This window comes from Crassostrea angulata, chromosome 2 (assembly GCF_025612915.1).
Source record: "Crassostrea angulata isolate pt1a10 chromosome 2, ASM2561291v2, whole genome shotgun sequence".
Taxonomy (NCBI): Eukaryota; Metazoa; Mollusca; class Bivalvia; order Ostreida; family Ostreidae; genus Magallana; species Magallana angulata.
In genome coordinates this window covers 23,822,380-23,850,292 of record NC_069112.1, presented here as the reverse complement: position 1 = coordinate 23,850,292, position 27,913 = coordinate 23,822,380, and the positions used below count along the sequence as shown (strand labels likewise).

At 31.9% G+C, this 27,913-nt stretch overlaps 2 protein-coding genes across 2 annotated transcripts in view; both read left to right on the top strand.

Annotated features, from left to right (window-relative positions):
• The window catches only part of LOC128171227 (uncharacterized), a 230,622-nt gene that overhangs the window by 195,707 nt on the left and 7,002 nt on the right, over positions 1-27,913 (top strand). The window contains exons 2-3 of the mRNA XM_052836973.1: positions 24,126-24,230; positions 27,148-27,362. Of these exons, the coding sequence (XP_052692933.1) occupies positions 24,126-24,230; positions 27,148-27,362 (320 nt within the window). The remainder of the gene's footprint in view (positions 1-24,125; positions 24,231-27,147; positions 27,363-27,913) is intronic.
• On the top strand, positions 13-11,267 carry LOC128171214 (uncharacterized). Its single transcript, XM_052836962.1, has 10 exons — positions 13-150; positions 906-1,205; positions 1,800-1,928; positions 2,385-2,483; positions 2,985-3,089; positions 6,566-6,780; positions 8,127-8,376; positions 9,402-9,473; positions 10,261-10,428; positions 10,918-11,267. The coding sequence occupies exons 1-10, from the start codon at positions 117-119 to the stop codon at positions 11,211-11,213; spliced, it is 1,668 nt and encodes a 555-aa protein (XP_052692922.1). The 5' UTR covers positions 13-116; the 3' UTR covers positions 11,214-11,267.

Genomic DNA, 27,913 nt, shown 5'->3' with positions numbered 1-27,913 from the left:
CAGCTATCGAACCGGATATAAAGGCTTAATGGAGGTCACTGAAGTAGTAGTGTCATTAAAAAGCTGTGATATAACTAATTTTAAAAAACTACTCGTTGGTACCGTACATCAGAGGAATGAATTGTGATTGGTACATAGTATTCAGCATTGGTAAGGTTAACAATAGAAATGATTTATTGGGGTTAGTTTTTTATGGTACTGACTACTATTATTATAAATAAAAGATGTGATTTTGAGGAAACGAACACCGCTTACTATTAAGGGCAACAAAGTGGCATTGTTTTGAAATAATTTAAACCGAAGGTAAAAATCCCTGAAGAATAAATAACACAACGTTTACTGTGTACAGGGGAATATTCGTCCTGTTATTTTTTTGCTCATTCTTCCTTGCTGACAGCGGGATAATTTAAAACTGTAATTCAAACTATCGCTTTTTAAACACACTTATGTCGGGGAGATTCAAAACATGGAAAAAACGTTTGCAATGGAAAAATGACGAAAATAGTCCGTCGCGAAAAAAACCCACCTTGGATACAGTAATTCAATGAAAAATGTGTTTTATTCAACACTTTTTTACAAGATTCGTGCGATGTCATTTATCTACATTGTAGCAATTAAAAGAGTGCATTGTGTCAAATAATATATATAGATTTGAACTGAACTTTTAAAGATAAGATTTTTATGTTAAAAACTTTTGATCTTATTACTAAAGTAAATTTGACTAACGTTAACATTACGTTTTGCTTTTTGTCTAGCATAATTTATTATAAACACGCTCTGCACTTTTTTGATTTATATTGTGAATCACTTTGATATATTAATGTTTATGCTCATTGAAAATTTAAAAAAAGTTCCTTTTTATTGCATAAAACACTTAAAATTAAATCCGGTTTTTGTTGTTGTAGTCATTGCTACTGGAGTAAATTCCTTATATCTGAGTCCATGGGTTCCAATACAAGCCCAGGTGACCAGTCCTATCAAAATTACACATCCTCTAGGGCATATACCTGCAAAGGTCGAAGTGCAGGTAAAAGTTCAAGAAGGAGGAAGTGAGTATATTTTCCCAGCTTCCGGTTCTGCACAACGTGATGACGACAGTGACAATGTTTACGGGGGCGTTGTTTATATCTACAACGAGAACCATGTAAAGATATTTGTGCCCGTCCAAGAGAATACATCAAACAAAGGACTTGCTATCTACACAGGTATTGTATCTAAGCATTTGATTCTTGTTTCTTGAAAGATACGGTCTTATTGCAATGATATGAGACACTTTTTACCGCATGCGTTTGTATTTGTGCTGTTTTATCTTTGAAAAAATGGAATAAGTCTTAACACTCATATAATATTCTTTCAGTTTGGTTTATCGCCTTTTTGTATATGTAGTTTATATTTCAAGATCCTTCTTTTCTTTTTATCTTAAATTCAAGATATTAAAAATCAATTACTGCAGCATAATCTTTGTACTGATTGTCACATTGACTTTACACTTGGGCAGCGTTTTTGGCGTTTCCCTTCAAATGAAACATAAAACATTGACTTGAGCACATGCGTGTGTCATAATATTTTTAAGATTTTGTTTTCCAGTAAATTTGGCATTGAAATTAATGCATAATGTTAGCAATATTAAGTATACGCTATCCGAATGAAATGGCTTAAAAGTAAGTTTAACTAAACATACGGTAAAATGGTATATTAACTTATGTTTTGTAAACTGTGTTCTATGTAAGATGTCATTCTAAATTATATTTTACATAATCCACATTCTTATGAGATTTTTTTTTCACTTCACTGTATAGGCAACGATTCATTTGTTGGACCGTTACAAGCTTCGCATGCACAGGCGATAGTCAGAGTGAAAGTATGGGGTTTGTGTGATCTTCCAAAAGCAAGCTTCTCCTTGCCGGGAACAATGAGAATATCTATAAGTACGATTTACAGTCTCTTTCTGTCTAAATCTTTTTTTTATTATGTTCACCATTTTATCTTTGCCTTGTTCAGGCCCGGATAGGCATACATAGTTACGTAAAAAAGCATCATTTAGCTCCAGATTTATTGAAACGATTTTAAACTTAATTTTAAAAGTTGTGAATTGTGTTTAAAAATTTTAGTTGAAAGCTCTGAAAATAATAAAGGCTATTTGACGTGGCTTAATTTAACGGTTTGAATTATAAATTCTATTCGCAATTTCATGATAAAATATAGTTTTTAAGACTGACTGAATTTCCTTTATGATCATGCGGCAAGAGTATATCCATTTCAATAAACTTGACTTAAGTTTGTGCAGTGTTCTGGTGTGAGTGATCACTTAACATATACGCATGACTGTATTTACCGAATACTATTGCCAGCTGTACTATTTCCAGTTTTTTATATACTTACAGTAAACAGCTACCAGAGTCTGTCTCATGGAATAGGAAGGTATCCCGATCTTGTTGTTGTACAGCTGAAGCTAAACAATGGTTATGTTTCAGAGGCAGGCGGTGAGATATAATCACTCCATATTCTATTTAATGATTACACAGGATGACGCTCTGCCATTCAATCAACTGAAAGGTGACTGAAACCGTCAAACGTATCTGAAAGGTTGCTGAATGGCATACCTATACAATTAAGTCACCTTTCCAGACCATTCAGTTAACATTCATTCGAATGGCAGAGCGTTATCCTGTGTTAAAACATGAATTAGATTTCATATCTTTATCTATATCTGTATATTTAATAAAAGTTGAAAACTGATTTTGAAAAGTAAAAGTTACGCCGAATAAATTCTAGACAGTAAAGATGTGTTTTTATTATTTATTATTATTTTAAACTTGTTGGTATGGATGGAAATTTAACCGTTTTATCATAAAAATTAATAAGTTATTAGTAAGTCATTTTATCATCAGGGTGGATGTTGTTTTATTTTACCTCCTTGTGGCATCCTTTTATACTAATTAACATGAGCATACCTATTATCTAATAGCTTTACAATTTTACAGGGGTCACCTTTAATTCTATACCTGAGGCAGAACAATCCGTATGTGGAACCGTGTTTGCCTACGACGATCAGGAAATCCGGCTTTGGACCGTGTCAGGTTCTTCAAGTAAGTTGCATTTTACGTGACGGCACTTCCAGTTAATTCATTCAATACATTATACAAGATAAACACATGTCATTTTATTAACTAATGTGAAATCATTTTAATTCGTTTTTGTGGATGGTGGGGTTTCTTTATTCGTGGTGATGTAATTTCGTGGATGCATCTGTTTCCTGTTTAAGTAAAAAAAAGTAACGCTTTCATAGGTTATTATTGCCGAGGGTGTTAATTCGTAGGTGAGTGCTACCCACGAATAACACGAAAATTGAACCACCACGAATTTTATTGATTCCACAGTATATAATCATGTCGACTGAAAAGTCTTGAAAGTTAACTTATTGTCAGAGTTATTCCATTCAATCACTTTTTTGTACCTCCCAGTCACAAAACAGTTAACTAAATGGCAGATCTTTGTACTGTTTTATTTATGAGCGAGTCACTTACGTATTTTTATGATATTGGAATGTATTCCGGATTTCGTCCCATTTCTGTAGCTCCAGTTTTGTTTTCTATTGTACGCTGGAAAAGCGGTAAAAGAACGCTGGCACCACCATTGTTAGTACACTGTACATCTTCAACAGATATATTTGCTGAATTTATAGATTGTTTTCCTGCCACCTTTTTCCTTTGATCAATAAATATGGACACGTCTTTTGAGTCTTCTTGATCACAAATTCATATACATGTTGGTGTTAATATTCACATAATAAGTTTTTAGTTTATCTTTTTATTTAAATTTTTAAAACAGGAAAATGGTTAATTACAGTAAAATACGAGCCTTGTACACCCAGAGAAAGCAACATATTTAATCAATTACAATGAATAGATTAAATCAGTACGAATGCAGGTTATCCTCATAAACCTATGATTGGTTTAACAGTCTAATCATGAAGATAAAACGGTTATTGCATTTAACAACGAGTAAGCTGCCCCGGCCCTGTTTTAAATTGAGCGTCAACACTGAGCAAAAGTATCTAAATTAATATTTTAAATGTACATCAGTACGTTGGATTAAAGAAAATAGCCAAGTCGTCTTACGTAGGAATTCGAGTCTGATAATTTAATGATTATTTAGTGCACTCCGTAGTTTTTAAGGGGAAGGAGTGGTTGCTTAAAGTTTTATCAATAAATAAACTAATTTGAACTGAGTGTTGAAATTTCCGCTTTGTCAGTTTTTATTACACTGAATCATTATCGGGTTTCGTAAAAATAAAGAAGAAAATACTTGTTCATATTGAATTTTACCTAAATGGAAGTTAATCTAATATCTGTTTCTAATTTTTCGTTTAACAGTCTGTTATCAGTATAAAAAAAATATTAACGCCAACTCAGATTACACTTTTTTCATGAAATTCTGAAAATTATAAGACAAGACATATTTTAAAGTCTTTCTTTTATTCAAACCATCTTCAGAAAGGCAAGACATGTTTACATTTAACAAACTTTATTTCGTTAAAGTGCACTATTAAACTAAAAAGCTTGAAACAATGATAAAGGTCAATATGACGCGGGGCAGCTGTAAACATTGTTTACTTTAAAGTTCAAGGTTTCCGTAAATTCACAAGAATTAATCAGTCTAACTGATTTCAATGAAACAAGGTAGCGTAACATTTGATTTAAATACGAAAGATAATGCAGCAATATTGCCAATTTGCAGGAATATACTGCAAAACTGGTAAACATTCCAAATTAGGTTTAGAAGATTATTTCAAAATCACAAATAAACAAAAGAATCTCAAGTACAAATTTTTTTGGTACAAAATCTATATCATTTAAAGGTTTTCTTGACCTTTCAAATATATGTTTAATTAAATAAATAAATGGGTCAACATTTCGTCTGACCTTAGGTAAAGTATTCTTGCTCGACATCTTGTTGTCTGCATGTTTACTTATTGATTTTGCATTTGTATTTTCCCTTTAACGTATTTCAATGTCAAGATCTTGAAAATGAAAAGAGCTTACACGTTTATAAAACGTGAAACATGTATCATTTCACTGCTGTTTAAAAACAATAGCCCGGTAAAGAAAACATTTAATAGTTATATAAATAAACATGGAAATATTAGTTACAGAAGTAAGTTTTTTTCATATCTGAAGAATGAATATATCAAACAATGGAATGAACTTTTTTCCCAATAATATTTAATTGCAATATCAAATATTTCATTAATCGCATGTTTCTATTATATGATGAAAAGGTAGATCTACTCTTTGAACAAGCTGATATTTTGAAAGACGAAATAATGCTACAAAACAATGGGACTCGTGAATTCAAAAAAATTGCTGCTACAAGCAAGCAAACCAAGAACATGTAACTGGTTCCTTTTTGTCGATTATTTAATTGCTGAGTATGTGTCTTTGATATAAGATATAAGAAAATTGAGTACTTGCAAAGGAGGAGGGGTGAGCGTGTTGTTTTTTAATATATGGAGAGTCCAGTCTTTAAGCTATATTACATATAAAGAGAAAGGAATGTTGATATTTATCATGAAAAAATGATAATTTTAAAGGTAAAAAAATTTAAAGGTAAAAAAATTGGCTATAATGTAATTATTGTATAATTTTTGTTCCAACATATGGTGGTTCAGCGATCGATGGCTGTCAAATACGTTAAGGAATTAGTGTATATTATAACATATACATGTATGTGCACGAGTGTGGAGGTCACTTCGTGTTTTGTGCAAGCTATGGTCGGGTGACCAATATTGTTCATGAGACATCTTTAATATATAACGCTGTGAAAACGAATAGTATTTAAATTCAAAGCCCAATGCAAATCATAATCGGGAACCGGAAAAATTAGACAATTCGATGAATGATAATGGCCTAACAATAAGTATGAAAAACGTCAGACAGCATTCGATCTAGCGGAAGATAGCATTTGCTGACAAGACTGTTGTATAAACCATAGAACTTACGAATTTACTTAATTGATGAGATATATTATCCATATAGTAACTTAGTTTAGTTCGAACACAGATGTTACCGTAGTGTAATCTCGGATATAGGGAAGTTTTGTGTAGTCCATGAAAAGATAACAGATCGTTGTAACTGATCTGACAAATTTGAATATTACGAATATATTGGTAGAGAGTATTGCATTTATCCTGCAAAGGTGCCAAAAATAATGTCAAGTAATAAAAAGTTATGTTCCTATTAGTTTAAAAAAATAGCACTACCAATTATTATAGGCAGCAATACCAATTCATAAAAGTTTGAATGAATTTATTTCAAATAAGCAATCCTACTATTATAGATTTCAAATGCGTGTATTTTCGTTTTAGTGTTTTTTTTTTCATTTTATGCTTCGATTAGCATTAACTGTAGTTACGTGAAAGGGAACATGTACAGAGTGAATTCGCTATACTTATAACTACGACATTGTTTATGAGTTTAACGAATAACTGATATAACAAAAAAAATACACTTATTAACTGATCCCCAGTACTTCGCCATAAACATGTTCTACCATGTATGTGCAGATCAGTACGTGTTTTGTGCACGTGATGGATGGGGGACCGAGAATTTGCAAGGGAAATCTGCATCACTTCACATCCAAGCATGGGTGTTCAACAGGAAGCAATTTACCAGGTCTTTCATCATGGATAAAAATAACGTAGATGTGACTTCACCAACAACTGACACAGTCCCCTTTGACTCCACTTACAATCTTGACTCAATGTTAGTGTCAGTGCAAGTGAGTTTCATATAGCAAACGTTGTCTATAATCTATCCGGTTTTTGAGCCAATAGTCATAAAAACAATAAATTTAAACGCAGGTACAGTGCTGTCATCATGAAAGTTAACAAGGATGGTATAGGATAGGATATGATGCATGATAGAGACATAAAAGTTAATGTTCATCCTATCTTATCCTATACTATCCTGTAGCCAATCAGATTCGAGTAAAATTTTCAGAGTGATTTTGTGAAATGAAAATTTATGTAAAATTTCATTTACATTGTCAGTTTAATTTGTTTTACAAGTAAACAAAATTATGAACGATTATAGATGTATTAACAAAATGATGAAGAACGTTGATGTGCGCTTTTCGGCGCTACATGTTTGTCAATTTGTACGCAAGTATGTCGTTACTGTGAGAAGTCGATGTCACATATCATTACTTAATGAATGGATTTCTTTACTTCATTTAAAGTCTACAGAATGTTAAAAAATTAATTGAATTTATAGCCGAACGATCTGGCATATTAATAGATAAAAATGTAAACAAGAAACATATATTGTTTGTGTGTACTTTTCGCGTTTCAAATTATTTCTTCGATGCCCGAAAACAGGGACGTATATTTCTATATTTAAACTGAACAGATCAAATTAATATATGTTAGATAGCTCTATTTTTGTATTAATTACTATTTTAGAAATAACTCCGAATGGTTTTACCATAAATGCTATCTTTTTAATGATTCATAAAAAAAATCATAATTTCCAGATCGTGTTAACATTTATCGCCGAAAAAATAGGCCGATTACCGATGTTTTCACTTGGTTTTTATATGATAGGGAAAATAATTTGATAAAAAAAAGTTTGTGTTAAAACAAAAGTTCAACACTTGCATCGAAGTTATTAATCTGTTTTAATACATAAATCTTATTGAAACAAAAACCGAATCGCTTACCTGTTTGTTTACGTTTACAATCCGCGTACGATTTTTTTGTTACCGTTGCATAGGTAAGCAAGCTACATGTACCTGTTCTAAGAATTTTCGGTTTTATGTTTTAATTAGTCATTTTGAGTACAACATTAGTTGATAAAATCATTTGTTTCTAAAATTTCATTTTATTTAACTGCTATTCCTATATTTGGATGGTAAAGAAGGGGATAGGATAGGATAGAGCTTATTTGCAGAATAGGATGCAGGACACAATATATCGAATAGAATTGGATTGTTTTGTCAACTTTCACAAATGCAGCACTGTATTATGTATTGATGTATTTATCTTCAAATTCAAACATTTCTTCATCCATTTCATAATTTATTCCCAATACGTAAAACGTTTTAAATGAAACGGTTTCTTATTCCAGATGAAAGCTTTGAAAGGTAACAACGCTGGGTTTACATTTTATGCCGGAGGAAGTGCTATGATTGACACATCAACAGATCCATATGGCGCCATTATTTACGCTTACACGGATACGGAAGTGTTGCTATGGAGACCGAATGCATCAGTGTCACACGGATTCTTGATTTACGTGGGTGGAACATGGGGTAATGGAACTCACAGCCAACAGGATACAGAAGTTGAAGTCACAGTCAGGGTCATTGATATAAATGGTATTCACGTCATAGCTATTCAATGTGTCATATACTTAAAGAAAGGGTTTAGTGATATCTGAACAAAAAACAAATAGGTTAGTATCTAAATGAACAAATGGCACAGGATTTCACAACTCTGAAATCAGAAATATGTGTTTGGAATGACAACCTACACAAGTATAACAAGAACAAAAAATATAAATACCATGTTCTTTATGTGTTATCTTCCCTAGTATTGTAAGGTCACTTAGTTTTTATATGCAAGATGACTTTCATATCTATGCGACTGCCTTTGATAAGTCGATGCAACCATAAAACCTATACGTATGTTTTTGATTTACTATAGTTAGCATTATCCTTAAAAAAAGCAAATAAATAATCCTTCGTCCTTAGTTTGAATGCAAAACACAAAGTCAGTCAATCATTTTTAAAGTGATTTAATTATAGATAAACCCTCTGGAGAAATAACTTATAATATTTGGTATTACAAAACATGTTTCAAAAATACTACATTAGGATTTCTGGTTTAAGGAAAAATAGATAAAACATACACTTGTACTTAGCAAAGTTTATCTACACGGAATAAAATACATAACTTAATGAATATATTGTATTGCTAGGCTCTGAACGTTTGATCGAGAATGACGCGAAAGTAGATCAGTTTTGAATTATCTTTCTTTGATCTTGTTATGGATACATATTAATTTCCCTATCAAGGATATACATGTAAGTGTCTATGAAACCATTGCAAATATCAGAATTACAGTTATCAATAGATAAAGTTAAAGTTTACCCCGGAGTATATACAATGATTAAAATTTAAATAAATGTTAAGGTCATTACAAACGATAAAGACGCTTGCCAATTCAACGTGTGTTCTTTGTTCGAGTAAATAACTTTTTAGGTTGGGTTTGTCTTGATCTGAATTGAACTTTGAATTTAGTCCAAAAATGCGTTATTTTGTAGAATCAACGTTTGTGAATTGATCGCTGGAATATTTTGTTGATGCTTGCATTATTTTTTTAATAACCTATCTCTTACAGGGACACTGTGTTTGGAAACAGACAGTTGTGTACAAGATTGGGCCTCAATGACGAGCTTGTGTAAATCTTCAGGTATATGTATGATAATCTAACACTCCATCCGGGTGTAAAAGTAGAAAAACATCGATACTTAACAAAATGATTCTATTATAGTAATAAGATTATTTTTAGGGCAAAAATCTAGACCAAACGACGTAAGTACAGAATCATGGGTTATTTTCGTCCTGTGATTAATTATGCCCTTCACCACTTACAAATGGTTTGTCCCCGTCTTAAATTCGCCCAAGCTAATTTGTGTATAAAGAGAGATAATCCTAGACATTAGAATTCACATTGTCACAAACTCACACGTTGACAACAATGGTGAAATGAATGAAAAAAAAAACAGGGTCAAGAGGGTTTTTTATATTACATAATATGTTGTACATGTGAGTTAGTATTTAAAGTAAAGTATACATGTTATTAAAATTATTAAGGTTAAAAAATTTCTATTGCCCTTGATACGTGTACGATACAATTTTGATAATCAATTTTTTATCTTAATTTAGACGTTTAAATAACGTCATATATATTTTGAAAGTGTTACGAATGTATGACCCGCCACGCAATAAGTTATCATGGGATAGTCAACACTGAATCTCTTTTTAATTGTGTGGATAGGAATGATTTTTTTTTCATGTTCTCCAACCGTTGTTGATGTAACGGACCTTAATAAGAGTTTTCATTGTCATCTAAATACTGACTGCTTAAAACGTTTGAAAAATGTAACGTATGGAACATTTAAAAACAACAACAATTGCTTAGTAGTGCTTATACTGAAAGCATTAACCACGCGAACACTTTTTATTGTTCTTTACAGATTGTCCGATCCCTGTCGATATTCAAAACGCCAACAAACTATATGATGGACTAAATAATGGTAGCCATACCCTGTACTCTTGTGCGCGCGGTTACACCGGAAGTTCCCATGAGTCCATGGCACTTTGTGTGAATGGATCGTGGACAACACCAGACCTTTATTGTGAGGGTTAGTCCCTTCATGTTTTTTTTTCTCTGTTGGTACATAATGTATAATCTATGTAATCCATTATAAAACCAATTATAAATATAAATGCAGCCTCCTCCGATGTGTAAAAAAGATATAATAGCATACACTGTACGTAATATTTGTAAGAATGTTAAAAATTTACATAATTGATACAGTCTAATTGTTTTGCAGTAAAATATTTGTATGTAGTGCGCCGAGAAGTCGAAAATATGTATCCTTTCTCTTAGCGTTAATTGTTTTATCAATGACGTAAATAACTTAAAGACATGATCCTTCATTTGATATACTCGATATTTGTTTTTTTTATATAAATGTAAGGAAAATATATACAGGTTAGCGTATACTTTTTACATGCAAACGTACAAAATGTCATTTTTGAAATGTAAGGTTTTTTTCTTCCATGTAATCCAGTATCGATAAAACATCGGCGGTAAAATACATGTTTATGAAATTAAACCTTTTTTTCAGTTTGTTCAATACATAACAACAGTTTTCTGATGAATAAGACTTTAGAGGAATGGATCAATGAAGTTAAAAAAGATCTGACGGTGAACAGGAAAACAACGAGTGCGTACACCCGTACTCAAATCAGTGTGTACGAAGAGCGACAGAGCGCCGTAACGATTGGTGTGACGGGGATCCTTTTGATATGTACCGTAGCTTTAATTCTTTCATTGTCGGACATGATTGATTTATTTAAATACATTTATCATAAACGGAAAAGAAAAATGAAAAGAAAAATGAAAAATAAATCAATGACTTGAGGAACGCATGTTGCATTTTTTTAAATAAAAGAAAAAATAAAACAAGACAGGAAAAATTAGGCAGCTAAAGTTTTCTGTTGTTTGTTTTTTTAAGTCACCTGAGTACACTCAGGTGACCTACTGCTATCCGTTTTCGTGGGTTAACAATTTTACATTTTTAGCTTCTTCTTAAAACCTGCAAGGCTAATTGTTACCATTTTTGGTGTGAGACATCTCTATGGCAAGAGGAATATAAATTGTGAAATTCGTGGCTCTCCCACCCTCGGGGCACCACAAGTGGGGCCAAATATGCCAAAAAAAGCCAAATTTTCAAAAATCTTCTTCTCTACTCCCACACATGAGAGGAAAAAACTAATTGCAGGGTTATGATGTCCATGAAGCCCTCTACCAAAATTGTACAATTCATGGCCGCTGGGTCAGGGGTTCTGATTCTAGGGTGAGGCCAATATGACCATATAGTAAAAATGTATTAAATCTTAAAAAATCTTCTGCTGTACTCCCATATATATTTGTTAAAAACTAAATGCATGATAATGATGTCCCTGAAGCCCTCTACCAAAATTATGAAATTCATGGCCTCTGGATCAGGGGTTCTGGCTCTAGTGTGGGGAAGTCCTGTACTAAAATTAGAAATTTTATGTCCCATGAAGTATGGGTTTTGACTCTAGGGCAGGGCCAAATGGATGTATCGGTGTTAATCCATATAATGTTTAAAAATTATCTTCTTTACTCCCACACACCTGAAAGGAAAACTGAAATTCATGATTTTGTAGACCAGATCTTTAAGTTTTTCGCCAAAATTAAAGGTTTCATAGTTCTTTTTGAAAGGTTTCAGGCAGGGAGGTGGTCGTCATTACTAATTAAAAATTGTTCTACTCCAGAATGAAACCCAATGAAATGAATATATGAGACTCCTCGATAAGTTTGTGTATGGGTTAAATGCTACTTAGGTGACCGTCAAGGCCTATCGTTTGTTTTAATTTTTATTGAAGAAATACATTGAAGTAGCACATGGAAATTGACTATATTTGAGCTCCACCTCCGTCCCGGTCGGGTCTTGAACTCAATAAGTATGGAACCCTTTTTCCTAACAGTGAGCGGCCACCTCTCTAACCATTCGGCAATCTAAGCAAGACAAAAACCTTGTTTTCGATGACAAACGAAACCTAGTGCGCTGGTCGCTTACTCACTCTCCTAGCAGTGAGCGGGTACCGCGCTAACAAAACAAATATTCGTACACGTGCGAGAACTGCAGTACCACAGGTCCTTGAGGACAGAACCCTGCCTACATGTACCTTCTTTTAATGAATTTGAATTTCATCACCGGGATAATTGTCAATTTTATAGAAATTCCTTTTCAGTCATGTACATAACATGTTCCATTTAAAATATGTAAAAACTAACTTAAAATAAACGATTAATGTAACCCCCACCCCCCTTGCATACAAAAAAGAGGAAAGGTAAGCCACTCCGGTTTGTTTATATTATTACCTCTTCGTCTATTTATACTATAAAGCATGTATCCGCTTCATATATCCAACCGACAGGGGACAATAGTATCGCAGTGAGTATATCTCTTCCTCATCTGATGCTTTAAATGAACATAGTATAACGTTTTTCTGTAAACCTACTCTATCATGTTAAACGAGTTTTCCGAAAACAAGTTAGATAACTTTGAGGAAGTCGACATTTTTCAGTGACGTAATGTACACTCATGAAGGATAAATTCCAAGGAGTCTTTTTGCGCGCCAATAGAATTAAATCGATTTTCTCGGATGTTATCGTACCAAATTAAAGTGACCAACAAATGTTTACTTCGTCACCTATCGGAGTGGCATACCTTTCCTCTTCTTACATGTATATGCAGGTTAGGATTCTTTTAAATAGTCGATATTCTCAATTAATTTTCAGATATTTGATATGAAACATGTGTTCATGCCTTTAAAGGAATTTCTATATAAAAAAAAGTCAACTACCCTGGGGTCTAGCTCGGGCGGTTGGGGTGGGGTGGGGGGGGGGGCGGTTGGGGTCATGTCCTTAAGCACATGCATGTGTGCAGTAGTTGTTGATTCGTTTGAGAATTTTATTGTCTAGAAAATATATATCGAAGAGCTCTCCGAGGGTTGTTAGAAAAACTACTTTGTGCTTTATAGGATGACGTATGTTTTTTGATAGTCAAAACATTTTCTAGGTAAATATTAGAATTAAAAACAAATTGAAATGAGTTTATAATTTGATTTTTTTCATTCGAAAAGCAATTTTGATTTCATTATGTTGTCCCTAACTTTTCGCTTAGACATTGTGCAGCATGTCGAATTCAACGCAAATTATTTGAACTTTTTGCAGCACTGGTTCTATTACCTGCGTCTTCGGTTAAATTAAAAACGTTACTTGTCTACGCTATTTTGGGACAACCCTCGTGTATGTCGGCGCCTCTTTGGATTTAGTTTGATCTGCAATCAAGAAAGTAAAGATTGCACGTGAAAAATATCGCATTTCATCATTTGTACAGTAATATAAAACAGAAACTGATTGTTTAATATCAAAAAGTCTAAGAAAAAAAAACGTAAGGTATTATTATCACAAATTTAAACATAGAAATTAGGCTTTTAAAATTGTAAATGCTCTTTTAGCAATGTGTCTCGTCAAAAGACTTCATTTCTTACTGAAAAATGCATATGCATGCCGTTCAATTTACACACTGAAAACATGGAATTACACTGCTTGAAATTTCAACTGTTAATGATTATTTTAAACTGAGGGCATTTAACTGGTCTTTTGTTTCAAATTACTTTTGCTGTGTATTGATAAGTTTATTGAACTTATGTAGAAGGCTAATTAAGGAATCAGACTGCGAAGGAAGCCAATCAAAATGAATTGGTAATACACAATTAAGAAAAACGTTGTAGTAATTTCAATTCATAAATGATAAATCATACAAAAATGATATAAAATCTCTAGAATTTTGAACATGATTTTATCAAACCGAACTTTCTTAACATCTATCATTGATACAACAAAAAAATATATAATTCCGCTACTCTTTAAAATCAATATCTAATTAAATATATGAAATAAAACGCAAAATAATATAAATTGGTTCAAATTGAATAAAACAAATTCATTGTTAGCTATTAAAAATATATTAATTTCATTGAGTCCACTCAGATATGATTCAACTAAATAGGAAATAATCATGTTACTCTTAAACACGTGTAGTTCTCATTTCGTCGCACGTGTAACAGACGTTGGAGAAACCTGTCATGAATTTGGCTTCCAGACCTCTCACAAACAATGAACAATGACTATGACGTTTTTATTTTCTTTATCTTAAGGTTCCTTAAGTATCTACTCTTAGTTAGTACGTTAGTGCTATGAATAATAATTTAGACCAGAGTTTTAAAATATTTACCTATCAAATAATTCTTTCATATAAACCATATCTATAAAGTAGTTAGTCTCCTGAAACGAATGCCTTACACGATAAAAGGTCTTATTATTGAGCATTACTTTTGAATTAACGTCATTATTTAAAAACACAATAGATTATAATTATACTTCAAGGCAATTAGTATTACAATCAATTATCCAATACGAAATACAGATATATCATTCTGAAACCTATATGAAAGCTATTTAAACTGATCATGATCTCAAAAACACATTTAATATTTTGATAGAACATATTAAACTGGAATGCATCTTAAATTGAACAACGTTCTCATATTCGGTAAGTTATTTTTTCAATTCTAAATGAACATTTGCAATAATCTACATGTATGGTCCTATTTTGAAAAAAAAAATATCAGATATTAAATCTACAGAAACTATTTTTATTTTGTTGTTTTTTTTTTTTCAAACGCACGCAATTTCGATTTAATTCTTAATAATTATCAGATCTTTAGCACGCATATTTTGATTTTACACGTTTAGTAGTGCATGCTGTATGACGTTTATAGTAAGGGAATACTTTTACCCACAAACCATCAACATATATCAACCCTTAACCGCAAATAAGTTTTGTCTTTGTATCTAGGAAGTACTTTACGTGGTAATATTCTTAGATCTTTTTTGTGATTATTTAGGCGAGGAATCATTGTATGGTAGGTCATTAACTAGTACAGAGTAGAAAGGGAAAAAATGGAATCATTTACTTGAACCATATATTCATCATTAAAAGAATGTTTCATAAACGTATCCTAAAAAATTCAATACGATAAAATGTGAAAATAAATAAAAAGATGCGATTATTATGACAAAGCATTGAATTTAAATTGAATAAAAAGAAAATTGTTATTTTAAACTGCCATAGCTGCATGAAAAATACTTAGATCAAACGATGTACATAGTACCAGCGCAGTGCATCCGCAACTTCACGATCGTTGCAAACGCAGGAAAAAGTTCCGAAACGTTTTCCTTTGATATATTTACTTGAGGAATAATAGGATAATACCGATGAAAAGCAAGATTCACGTTCTATACATTTTTTTAGTGTTTTACTCAAATATGACGTTAAAGACATTTGATGAAGCATTTCTATGAGGTCTTGCCTAATTTGTAGCGAATCATGCTTTGATCATTAATTATAAATGTTCAATTTTCAGTCAAATACCGTTGGTATTTGATATTTCAAACTTTATAATAGAGCTTAATATTTTAAAGCAGGTCTCATATTACTAATTAGACCAAATCCAATAAGGTTTAATTTACTTTTTTTTGTACTTGTAATTGCTTTAAAAATGATTAAAGGGGAAAAAATATCGCTAATTAAAACATCACTATATTGCATTTTTACACCCATGCGTCAATTTAATTAACATCAACATTTAAATGTAGAAAAACTTTCACTTCCCCTAAGCATTGTTAGACCTAGTTGCATTGTGTAACCTTTTTTTACTGATTATAAATGACCGAATTATGAGATACTTTATTTGCAACGGCTTCTTTTCGCGAATTACCGAAAAACAATCTTGTTCTAGGCGATTTATTTGTGCAATCAAGATATATTTTCCTTAAGTCTGGAAAATACTTTTGATGGTGAATTAACGCAAAGAAAGATATTCGCGGCTATTACGTTACTCGCGAGTTTATGTCACTCGAATAAAAGTAATGGTTATCTCTAATTCAGCAGCAAACAACTTACATAGGAGTTTTTAAGTTCAACATAATGTCGGTTTTACCGGATTTAGACATGTATCAAGACAATTTATTTGCAATGTTCCTACTTTGTTTTATATTATTAACCCAGTTTATAAACTAACGGAAGATGCTTAGAAGGAAAAGAAAAATGAGTTAACTCCTCAGGAACAATGTTGATAAAAGACCTTCCTATAAACAAACCATCTTATCCCGATTAAGGAAGTAGTGATTTTGATAATTGTATGGTGTTTCTCATTTGAATAACGCTTAACATGAAATAATAATATTCAAAAGATAGTGTGGGTAAGGTAAGTATAAAAAAAATCAGCAAATAATATTTCTGGTAGCTTCTTTTCAACCCAAACAATCTTAACCGGATTCGAAAATACATCTAAATGAAAAAAACAAAACAACTTATGTTATGACTTCAAGGAAACCTTTTACACTATTAAACTATATAAAGACGGGTTTGCAGAAGACGCCTGTATACCAACGACAGCTTTTACTAACAAAAAGATTGAGCTGTGTTTCCTGCAACATCCTAAATACTCAAGGAATATTAATCTCAAATTTCCTAAACCGTACATGTACATACATAAAATGGGATCTCGTTTATGCTTAGACATGTATACTGTCGCAATGTGGCCAGTGGTAGGAATTTTGTGTTATTTTTTTTACCCAGAGCATGCAAATAGCTTCTTGAACTTTTGACACGAATATGGTATTTTTGTTCCATGTGTACTTAAATTCCAAAAAATTTCCATAGTAAAATTATCGTTTCTTATATAGGTAGGACAATGCAGCTGAACTAATGGCCTTCGATTGATGGAATTTCAAATACTCAATGTGTGGTCTCATAAATCGAAGTAGTTCTGGTTGTTTACATTCAATAATGATGACACTCTGTCTGTATGATAACAATACATGTCGTTTTCTGAGGTCCTTGTTGACGCCTCTGTAATAGTCTGGTGTAAACGAACTCCAATCACACAGGCATTTAACTGTTTAGAAATGTTTTCGTACCAAAGATGTTCACAGAATCAATAAGAAAACAAAGGTTAATTTAAGATAAAATTACATGTACGTATAATAAGTATTACAAGTTTGTCGTTCACTGTGATTCGGAATATAATCATGTATTATGAGTGTTACACGTTTCACGATATTCCTATTTCTGCTTTTTTAAATTAATCTTAAGCGTAAACGCAAGACAAAATTAAAAGGCATCTGGAAAATGCCAGAAACATTTTAGGATTGATCGCGGCCTCTTAAACATACAAGCGCCCGTATGCTAGTCTGTATTTTCTATAAAAAATATCTGATGTGGTAATAAATTTCCTTTTAATGCATTCACAGGACAAGCGTTTAAACTATTGGCGTTCAATTACAATTCCACCTATGAAAGTTTAAATTCCAATAATTTATTGCTTTCTTCAGCAACAATCTTGTAGAATGAAGAAGTGCTATACTTCCTCCCAAGATATCCTCCATTCAAACTTTGCTGGATTACTCAGTGTTCAAACGACCTCTAACTTATCGGGTTTCAATATGAGGCCAAAAAGAAACGAGTCACAAGTCTACGGGGTATTTGCTTCGAATAGTACCCGAATGATTACTTTGAAAAAAGGATTTGTAAGGTATTCTGAGTGACTTCTGGATTGAGGACAGATGTCAATTTTTTCATAATAAATTTCCATGAGAAATTTGAATACGTTCCTCTTAATATTTTTCCAGATGTAAAACAATTACGTATACTAAAGATTTCGAGGTCATAAAGTCCCCAAATGTGAGGACACACTGTTAATAGTTTTACAAATTTTGTAATCTTAACTCTCCATATGCAATTATTTCTAAATGCACGTTTTTCAATGTCTTTAGTGTTTAAAAAATATCTAAGTCAAACAAGTCATTGAATTACTTAACTGCATATAACAAGCATTTAACTGTACGGAGTACCTATTATTTTAGCGAAAAATTCTAGGTACCGTGTTAGGCAGACATCATTATTTCTACTTAAGTTGTCTTGTCCGGATTCTAATCGGAAGGTTCTTAAGTAAAAACAGTTCAAAAAAAAAATCAATGACCGCTTTTCATAATCCACTACAAAAAAGGGTGCGGACAATACCTGTACAACAGATGAACTTCAAGAAGAATTTTCAAAGATGTGTGTCTCACAACATTGATACTCGTGGAAAGTTCTCTAAAATTACCATATAAGCCTTTAAAGTTAAATAAAACCGAGTCCATGCAATTGAATTGACACAATGCATGCAAGAAATATGGATATTCAATGACCTCGTTAACACACTGTTCTATTTCTTTGTACAGATATATTATTTGAAAGTCTTAAAATGGTTACTATCGCCTCGGCCTTTTAAAAGTACAAACACTCTTTATCCCGTATGCAATCTAACGATTTCTATAGAATTACCGATGTGATTATCGGTTCATTTTCTAATGCATCTGTAGGAAAAAGTGGATACATTATTGACGATCGTTTTCAAGAAATAAAATTCCACCCACAAAAGCAAGAGCCCAAGTGCACTCATTATCAGCAGTCTTGTAAAATTAAGTACTGCTAGCTGTGTACATTAAGAGATATTCAATAACCATCTTCATGTGTTAATATTATGTATGAAATACATACTGAATCAGAGTATGGGGTAAAATCAACGGTATTTAACAACTATTTAACTGTTTAGATAACTATTTTGTACAAACTAATATCATGGAATTTCCAGAAAAAAAGATTTAACTATTGATACCTAAAAAAAAGATTGTTGGTGCCTTTAGAATGTTTTGTTTGCATTTTTGTAACTCTATTTTTACGGTCTGTAGAATTTTCTATTATAAATTTATTCATCTATAAGAATGTGTGGATCTCTTACACACCGTATCGGTAGGATTTTAAATGAAATATTTTATAACAATTAAGAAGATGTGAAAACTTTTTTTCGTACACACCTTCCTTTATGAATTTCTTTTTTTTAACCCTTATAGTTTTTTAATGTTTTTTTTGTGCCACATGATTTGATTTTTTCTTTGCATTTTCGTAACGTTATCTTAACGGTCGAATTTTCCATTAAATAGATTTTCTTTTATATATTAGTACGTGTGGATTTTCCACAAACCCTATCGGTAGGGAATTTTATAATGGTAAAGCAGATATGAAAACTTTCTTTTGTACATAACTTCTTTAGATAATTTTCTTTGAACCCTTACCATTTTTTTTAATGTTTGTTTTAAAAAAAAATTAGAAGAGGCAACAGCAGTTTCATTTATAACAAACAGAAGATAATTCAGGGAAAACAGTCCTTTGCTCTTCAAAACAAAAATATTTAAATAAAGTCCAATTGTTATTCTGTATTCATTAATTAACTTTTTACTCACCTGAACTTTCATTCATTCTATAATAGTGAATGAAATACGAATAATTATTGTTTTTCGTTAATGTTTTTAACGATTGATTTGAATAACATTTGATTTCCTAGTTATTCTATTCACTGGAATCAACTCACTGTATATCAGTTCATGGGTCTCCATTCAATCCCAGTCGACCAGCCCTGTGATAATAACACACCCTCTAGGGCATATACCGGCAAAGGTCGACGTGCAGGTCAAAGTTCAAGAAAGCGGAAAGGAGTACATTTTCCCAGCTTCCGGTTCTTCACAACGTGATGACGACAGTTACAATGTGTATGGGGGCGTGGTCTATATTTACAACGAGTTCCATGTAAAGATTTTCGTCCCTCTCCAAGATGAAAATACTAACCAAGGAGTGGTTATTTATACAGGTACGACACAAGTGTGCATATAAAGACATGTATAACGGTTCATGTGAAGTGCTACTTTTCGAATTCTGTATATCTTGTATGGGTAAACTATGCGTTACAATGCACAGCAATGTTATATAACTCTAAATTATCCGGATTTCGTTTTTCCGTACCATAAATCTGACTTTTAAACTGACAATTTTAATTAGTTTTTAGTGTTAGTATTACCATCAGTTACACAATCTAATGATTGACGTAGTGGATTCATGGAGAACTACTTATCAGTTTTATGTTGGTAAAGAGTTATAGCCACTGGTGCACTCACTCTTTTTTCAAAGTCGTTTATTTCATTATATCCATCGTATGCATATTTGCAATAACTTTGTAAAATGTATGGATACCATCTAAAAAAATCCTTTTATTTCATTTCATTTATAAAGTGTAAAAGAAATATAACACTTTTATGATGAATAAAGTACTTTGAGGCTGGTGATCAGAGTACCTTAAGCAGCAATAAGGTTTCATTTTTGATATCCATAAATAAATCCAATTAATAGTGAATAAATCGTAATAAAATAATCAGCTGCCTCGTTTGTTTTTCTGCTGATTGAGTTTGTATTTATAAATGTATCTTTACATGTAATGCATAGGTGGCTCTTTGTTTACCGGCCCCTACCAAGCAACGCATACACAGGCGCTGGTCAGAATCAAAGTATGGGGTTTGTGCGATCTTCCCCCGGCCAACTTTACCATGTCAGGAACCACGAGTATTTCAACATGTACGTATTGTCATCATTATAATTATAATCAGTTGTGTTCAATGAACGAAAAAAAAAACAGTGGTCAGCAAATCACAAATCAAATCTACCTTCGATTTTTTTTATACCATACATTCATTTTCCTAAAGTTAGGCTCTTTAAAATATTAAAGAATATTTCTAACTTTTTTTCATGTACAGATCCTCGTTTCAAAGAGATTGATATTTTCAAAGATTAAAAACGTTCACCAAGCCCTTGAAATGTGAAATGTTCAAGTCAAATTGTCGGGGTTTTTTTTTGTGTTTTTTTTTTTGGGGGGGGGGGGGGGGGGTTGTTTTGTTGTGTTTTTTGTAGAATAAGTGTGTTTTTCTTAATTTTTGTTCTTGTTTATCTTTTTATTGTATGCTTAACACTACTTTTGTACAATCATGTACTCTTTATATAACATCAGTCTTCCTGCTGAAAAGAAAATAATACCCTCAATTTCATAAGTATGTAAATCGGTTTCTTCTCCTCTACTTTAAGAATAGAGACATTTACAAATCCACGTGGTTGACGTTCAAAAATTCACCAGATCATAGTTTAACATTGCAATATGGAAGTTGCATAATTTTAAAAAAAGCGCTTACATGATTAGATTATTATATGTAATTGGGTACTGGTTATCAGTTTTTATATGAATATGTTTTGATTCACATAATAGATTGGGTAACCATTATTTTGTAAGTGATTCTGTTTTTAAGATATTTGTCATCTTGATTTCCATCAATGCTAGAATATACTTTAAATAAAATGAATAATCAACAAATTAACCATCTGATCTTCCTAAACATGTTAGATACTGTTTTTATGGTCATTAAGAGGGCTCAATGATCATGGCTATTTTAGACAGTATTTATCTCCTTTCAAAAGAAGAGCTCCATATAAAAATATACATTTATTCAAAAAGTATATTTTATTCTTTTTTTTTCTTTTCTTAATTATAGTTTTTAACTTAAAGCAATATGAGCTGCAATTTTCATGCTGAAATATTTTTACGAATAATGTTATTTAATATTTAAATGACAAAAATATCATGGATGTTAAAATCTGTTAGCCATATGTTTATTCGAAAAGCAGTAAAGAAGCCTTAAATGAAGCAAAATTGAATTGTTGTCGTCTTGTACTAAAACATTGATCTGCTATATAATCCATAGAAGAGAAATCTTTCTTCTGACGAAAGTTAGTTATTCTTTCACACCTTTTCAACATAATAGTTTAATTGACATGCAGACTAATAGTACTAGCAGGTTTTTACAGCAAAAAAAAAAATTCTAACTAGAACTGTCCTAATGGGACTAATACCCCCGCTAGGCTAATTTCAAATGGGACAAATAATTGAATTGAATAATAATTAAGGTTTGGAACACATAAAAAAAAAAATTCTAGAATTGTAAAAAAAAAAAAAAATAGTTAACAAAGAAAAATCAAAATTGTCAGAATTTCACTGTAAATATATATCTATAACAGTAATACATTTACAAATGTATGTATTTGATGATATATTTTTTTAATTTAATTGATTTAAAGAAAAACCAACAAAATGACAAAAACCCCTCCCTTTGCAGTGAATAGAAATACCGGTAGCCAAGCAATGCTCTTCTGTTGATAAAACTTTCAATATCTTTCTTATAAGAGTCTTGACAGATGCAATTAGTTGTTTCAAATTTTCCTCACTTTCTCCTATGGCACAATTGAACTCCATATCAGAAAATTGATCCCATAGGATTATGATTTTCTTTGATGAGCTTGTTAAATTTAATAAACTCCCAAAACATTACCATAATTACCATACTATGTAAAAATATGTAAAAAAGAAAATTTAATATTACTAACAATTTTAAATTGCCAAAACACTACAATCATATCAGTAATTTTGAATTTCATTTAAATTAATGCCCAATAGGGTCACTTCATCAAATTACTTGACAAATAAATTTAAACAACCTCTAAAAATAGTTTAACTTCTTTATTAATAATTATATTATTTATTTCCTTATAATGATAGACCTTTTGGTTTACATGAAACAGTTTTAAAATAGCCCCAAAACCATCACCCATTTTACAGATTATCAATTTCCCCTAAACACATGCTCCATCTGAACCATGGCTCAGATAATGGCTCCCTTGGGACAAATGAATTCAGCCACACTTGTCTTTGATGTTCTCATTAGCTCCTAAGAATTTATCATTGACAAACAAAAACTTTGCATTGTCAGTTGATAGAATACTTAAAAAAAATAATTTTTTTTTATTAATTAAGACATAAAGACAAAAAAGTCCATCTGGATGTATTTATATAAAAATATTTTAGAGTGTTTTCTATTAATTAATTAATAAAATCTGTAAGGATTACCTCCCTTACTTTTCAACATTAGTGTACAATATATAGAATAAGGAAAATGAAAAATGTCATAAAATCATTAAATCTTGTCTGATCTTAAAAAAAATTGCAGGTGCACATCTTCAGATGGTGTTCAACATATGAACAAATTTTCAAACTGTTCCATGCAGTAATAAAAAATTCTATAGGGGGGACAAAGTTGCGTCTACAGACAGACGGACAGACGGACAGACAGACAGACGGACAGACGGACAGGGTGAAACCAATATACCCCCCTAAACTTCGTTTGCGGGGGTATAAAAAATACAGCTCATATTGCTTTAACAATCCATATCTTAAAAACTAAGGAAGATCTGATGGTTGATAGATTGACCATTCAGCCTCTTTAAAAAGTTCTTAGTAAATATATATCCTAGCGATTAATTTTTGAATTTTGATATTCTCCTATATCTTTAAATTTAAAGAAGAATTAATTATTAAGGTCTGAAAATTCCCACGACCATGTATTCGTCTTGAATGACGAAAAAAATATCACAAGGATCTAAGCGTAGCGTAGGTTTGAACATGTAGTTACCTGTGTTATAGTGTCATCTTATAATCATGTTATACATGTAGCAAGCAGCTACCAGAGCGTGACACATGGACTTAGCAGATACCCTGATCTTGTAGTAGTACAGCTGAAGATGTCAAACGGTTACGTTTCAGAGGCAGGGGGTAAGGGGGAATACTCCTGGTTATACTGTTCAATACAATATATACAATCTAACAACTGCTAAAAATTTCCATACGTACGTGTATTCTTTATTAGATTCTTTCTTTGATATAACACGTTTTTGTATATTTTCTTTTCACATTACAGGAGTCACATTCAATTCTGTGTCTGAGTCATATCAAAGCATTTGTGGAACTTTGTTCGCGTACGACGATCAGGAAATCCGGATTTGGTCCGCTTCGGGATATTCCGGTAATGTTTTTTTCTAGGATTCTTTCTTTTCGTTTTTTTCATTTTTAATTGTCTTTTTCTTTTTAAAAAAATATCTTTCTTTCTTTTTTTCTGCCAAAAGGTAAAAATAAATGTATGGCCATTATAATAGATAAATATAGTAGGATTTATACTTTCGCTTGCAGAGTAAATTGCCTCGAACGAGTTTTTTATATTATATGTATGCTAATGCTTTATATGTAAGATCTGTACAGGCCATAGATCCTAACTCTTTGTTGAGCGGACAAGTAGACTGCCAAATTACAATGCTAAAGCTTTTTCATTCATATAGCAAGCCCGTCCCATGTGCTAGTCATCTATTTTAACCCCTGGATGGAGACATAACACAAGAAGAGTAAAGAACCTTGCCCATGTTACCGCGATAGCAACACACCGGACTAGAACATGTGTTTATCGTGTCCAATGTAGTCGACGCTAGTATATATTGGAGTGTTTCTGTTGAATTTTTTTAAGTTACAAACATTCGAAAAACGTTGTACGTTTATAAGAGGACCTATATACTTACTGCAAACAAAACTTCTGCAATCGCCATGTTTACTTTCTAAAATATCACGAGACATTTTTTATTGAAAATTTCAAATTCGTTGAATCCCAGTCAGTAATATAAATTTTGTGTTCGACTTTTTTAATCCCTCTTGTTACATATTCATTTACTACTAATATATGGATGCTTTTGTATTTTCTAGCCGGGCTCTGATGAAAGCAGAGTATTGGTTAGAGGCAAGTAAATAAGCTATGCTATTATAAATAACAAAACTTTAAAAGTTAAATAAAAAAATCAAACAAACAGGGTCAATGTAAAGCTTATTTATACCGAATGAGTAAACAGAGAGCCATGTTCTGTCAATTATTTTGGATTTTTTTTTGTTGCTATGAAAAATTGCCAGATTAGTTTTTCCTTTTTTCTTACGTATTTGAAAAACAATACTGCATTTTTGACTCATACGATGCGTACGGGTGTCCATCAGGAAAGTATTGGTATTCGGCTGAAGATTTGCTGACAAAAACACCACGAGAAAGAGAGACTGCCATACTTAAATGCAGATCATACATTTAAGACACATCAATACTTTAATCAACCATATGTTGTAAAATACATGTATAATCTTAAAATGCGGATTTCAAGAACTCCGTCCCAACTGTGACCAGTTTAGGGTGAATCCAGGCATCTTAGAATAAGTTTGAGATCAAACAGTTTTGTATCGATATACATGTAGTTGATTGCATTTATGAATTGATATTGGATGATTTAATTGGCCTATGCGAAATTCAAATGAGGTATTGCGATACATCGCCGAGTGCTTTTGATAGTTGCCGGAACCGATAGTAGATGTGTATATATACGTCCCTGGTTTTTATTGAGGTGACTTTTAGACTAGGTTGTTCGCACTTACACCGTAAAGCCATTGTTTGACAATGAATTGGCATTGTGTGTAAGTCTGACTTCGCCATATGTGTAAATATTAACTTTATTGCATTAATAGCTTGAAATCATATTAAAATAAATTCAATACAGCGAAGGCTTACAGACACCTGCTTTTGTGCATGCACTTCTCTGCAGAAATCTATATATAATGACGCAAACTTAACGATTAAGATGTATTGATTCTAATAAACGATAAAATATTTTCACTGTCAATTATATGCAGTAGAGTTTCTTTGAACCTTTTCATTTTCTTTCTACACAAGAACTTGGTGTTCATTTGAAAGGAATTGTATATACATTAATAAATATTTATTTTATATCAGAATAGGTCGAAACACTGTTAGGTTTCAGCCTTTTGTGGTACCTTTGGACGATATTTTTCAGTCTTTGTAGAATATATATTGTCGTAGTATATTATTTTTTTGTTTAACGTCTGATATTTTGTTTACAAAAAGTTGCTACTGTGGGGTTTTATTGTGTTTCTATACAATGCGACATTTACCCAAAAAAATTCATGTCAAAACCCTTAATAAGATTCAAAAGTAAATTTATTAACTTGTCAATCCAAACAATGACCACTTACTTCTGTAACATTAAACTAAACAATGTTTATTGACCAGCTGCTTTCTTTTGTTAAAGTAACCGGTTGATTAGTTTAAATATTAACTATCTAAATATTGTTATAAGGTTGAAAAGAACTTTCTTTTCATTGTATTGTTACAGAACAAGAAAAAGTACAGCGATTAAGTTCAAATAATCACAAAAATGCACAACAATTACGTTAAAAGGGAAAAAAAGCACAAAAAGAAATAGACCGATTGAAAACAGATACCGACATACTCAGTATTATTTATTTATTTGTCTTATATAGGTATGAAGACAATTTTAAACAATGCGGGAATTTAACAAAAGTTCGTTTGTTTGGTTTTGTTTATTGTATCTCTTAAATCTAGTTTTGTTTTGATATATTTTTTGTTTGGTTGGTTTTTTTTTGTTTTTTTCTTTTTCAAGGAGGTGTCTATTTGAGGTACCTGGCGGTATCAAGAATTTTACTTTTTAAGACACTACGTCCAAAGATGGATACTAGTATCTGTTAAATTGCTAATGTGTACTCACAAGTTTTGTTATCACACTGTTTTAGATTATAAATATTTTTTCCGTGAACTCTACCTTAGTAAATAAAATATAATCCGTATGTATAAAGATTAAAAAATTAATGTCTTTTTTTTTCCTTTCTTAAAAACTCTTCGTCTTGAAGAAATTAATCATTCTAATGACCGCCCTTTTACTAGTACACCGGTTTTTTTCCTGTGCACGTATTGTCAAGTAAAATATTACAACAGTTACTACTACTTGTTACAACTACTTGATGGGTTTTACGTAATGTTACAGTTTGCATAGGCACAGTACTTCTATATTGTGTAACTGGCAGTACGAAATTTGAAATTTCAGGTAATTACGTATTTTGTGCTCGTGATGGTTGGGGAACAGAAGAGGTACAGAGCTATGACGCAACCCTCTATATACAAGCCTGGGTTCTATGTAGCAACCAGTTCACAAGGACCTTTGTCATGGATAAAAATAACGCAGATGTTGCGTCACCAACCGTGGACCGAGTCCCTCTGAAGGCGGTTTACAGCCTCGATTCCATGCTGGTTTCTGTAGAAGTAGGTTAACATTAACATTACATGAATTGACAGATATCAGAGAAACTTCATTTCTCGATTTTGTATATAAATAATTTTTATCAGTGAATATATATAGTTTGAACTTGATACTACACCGTCCTCTTGAATAAAAATGGCATACATGTACATAAGTCATATATTTTGATAAATCTAGTCAGGTATCGAATATTTATCTCCCCCACCCCCCTCTCCCAACCTTCCAATCCTACACAAACCTCAAACACAAAAGCATTTTTATTTAACCAATCTGAACGTGTAAATTATACTGTAAACGTCTTTTATTCTTGGGGTCTTTAATTTCACGGTTTGCCGAGTTGTTACCTTTCGTGATGCTTTTAATTTCACGGAAAATCATTTTTTATAATAAAAAAAAGGCGATAAATACAGGCAATAAACATTTTGATAAACATATACAAAGATAGAGTTACCTCCCGTAAATAATTATCGGTGAATGAAGCTCACATTGTTCACATGCTATAGTTGTAAATATTCAGTAAAACGATGCCAAATATTAAACTGGGTAAGACAAG

Excerpts from the sequence above, each read along its gene's own strand:
- LOC128171214 (XM_052836962.1), top strand. The coding sequence starts at position 117 with ATGAATTGTGATTGGTACATAGTATTCAGCATTG. Across the intron at positions 1,929-2,384 it reads AACAATGAGAATATCTATAA|TAAACAGCTACCAGAGTCTG; the intron begins GTACGATTTACA and ends ATATACTTACAG. Across the intron at positions 8,377-9,401 it reads CAGGGTCATTGATATAAATG|GGACACTGTGTTTGGAAACA; the intron begins GTATTCACGTCA and ends TATCTCTTACAG.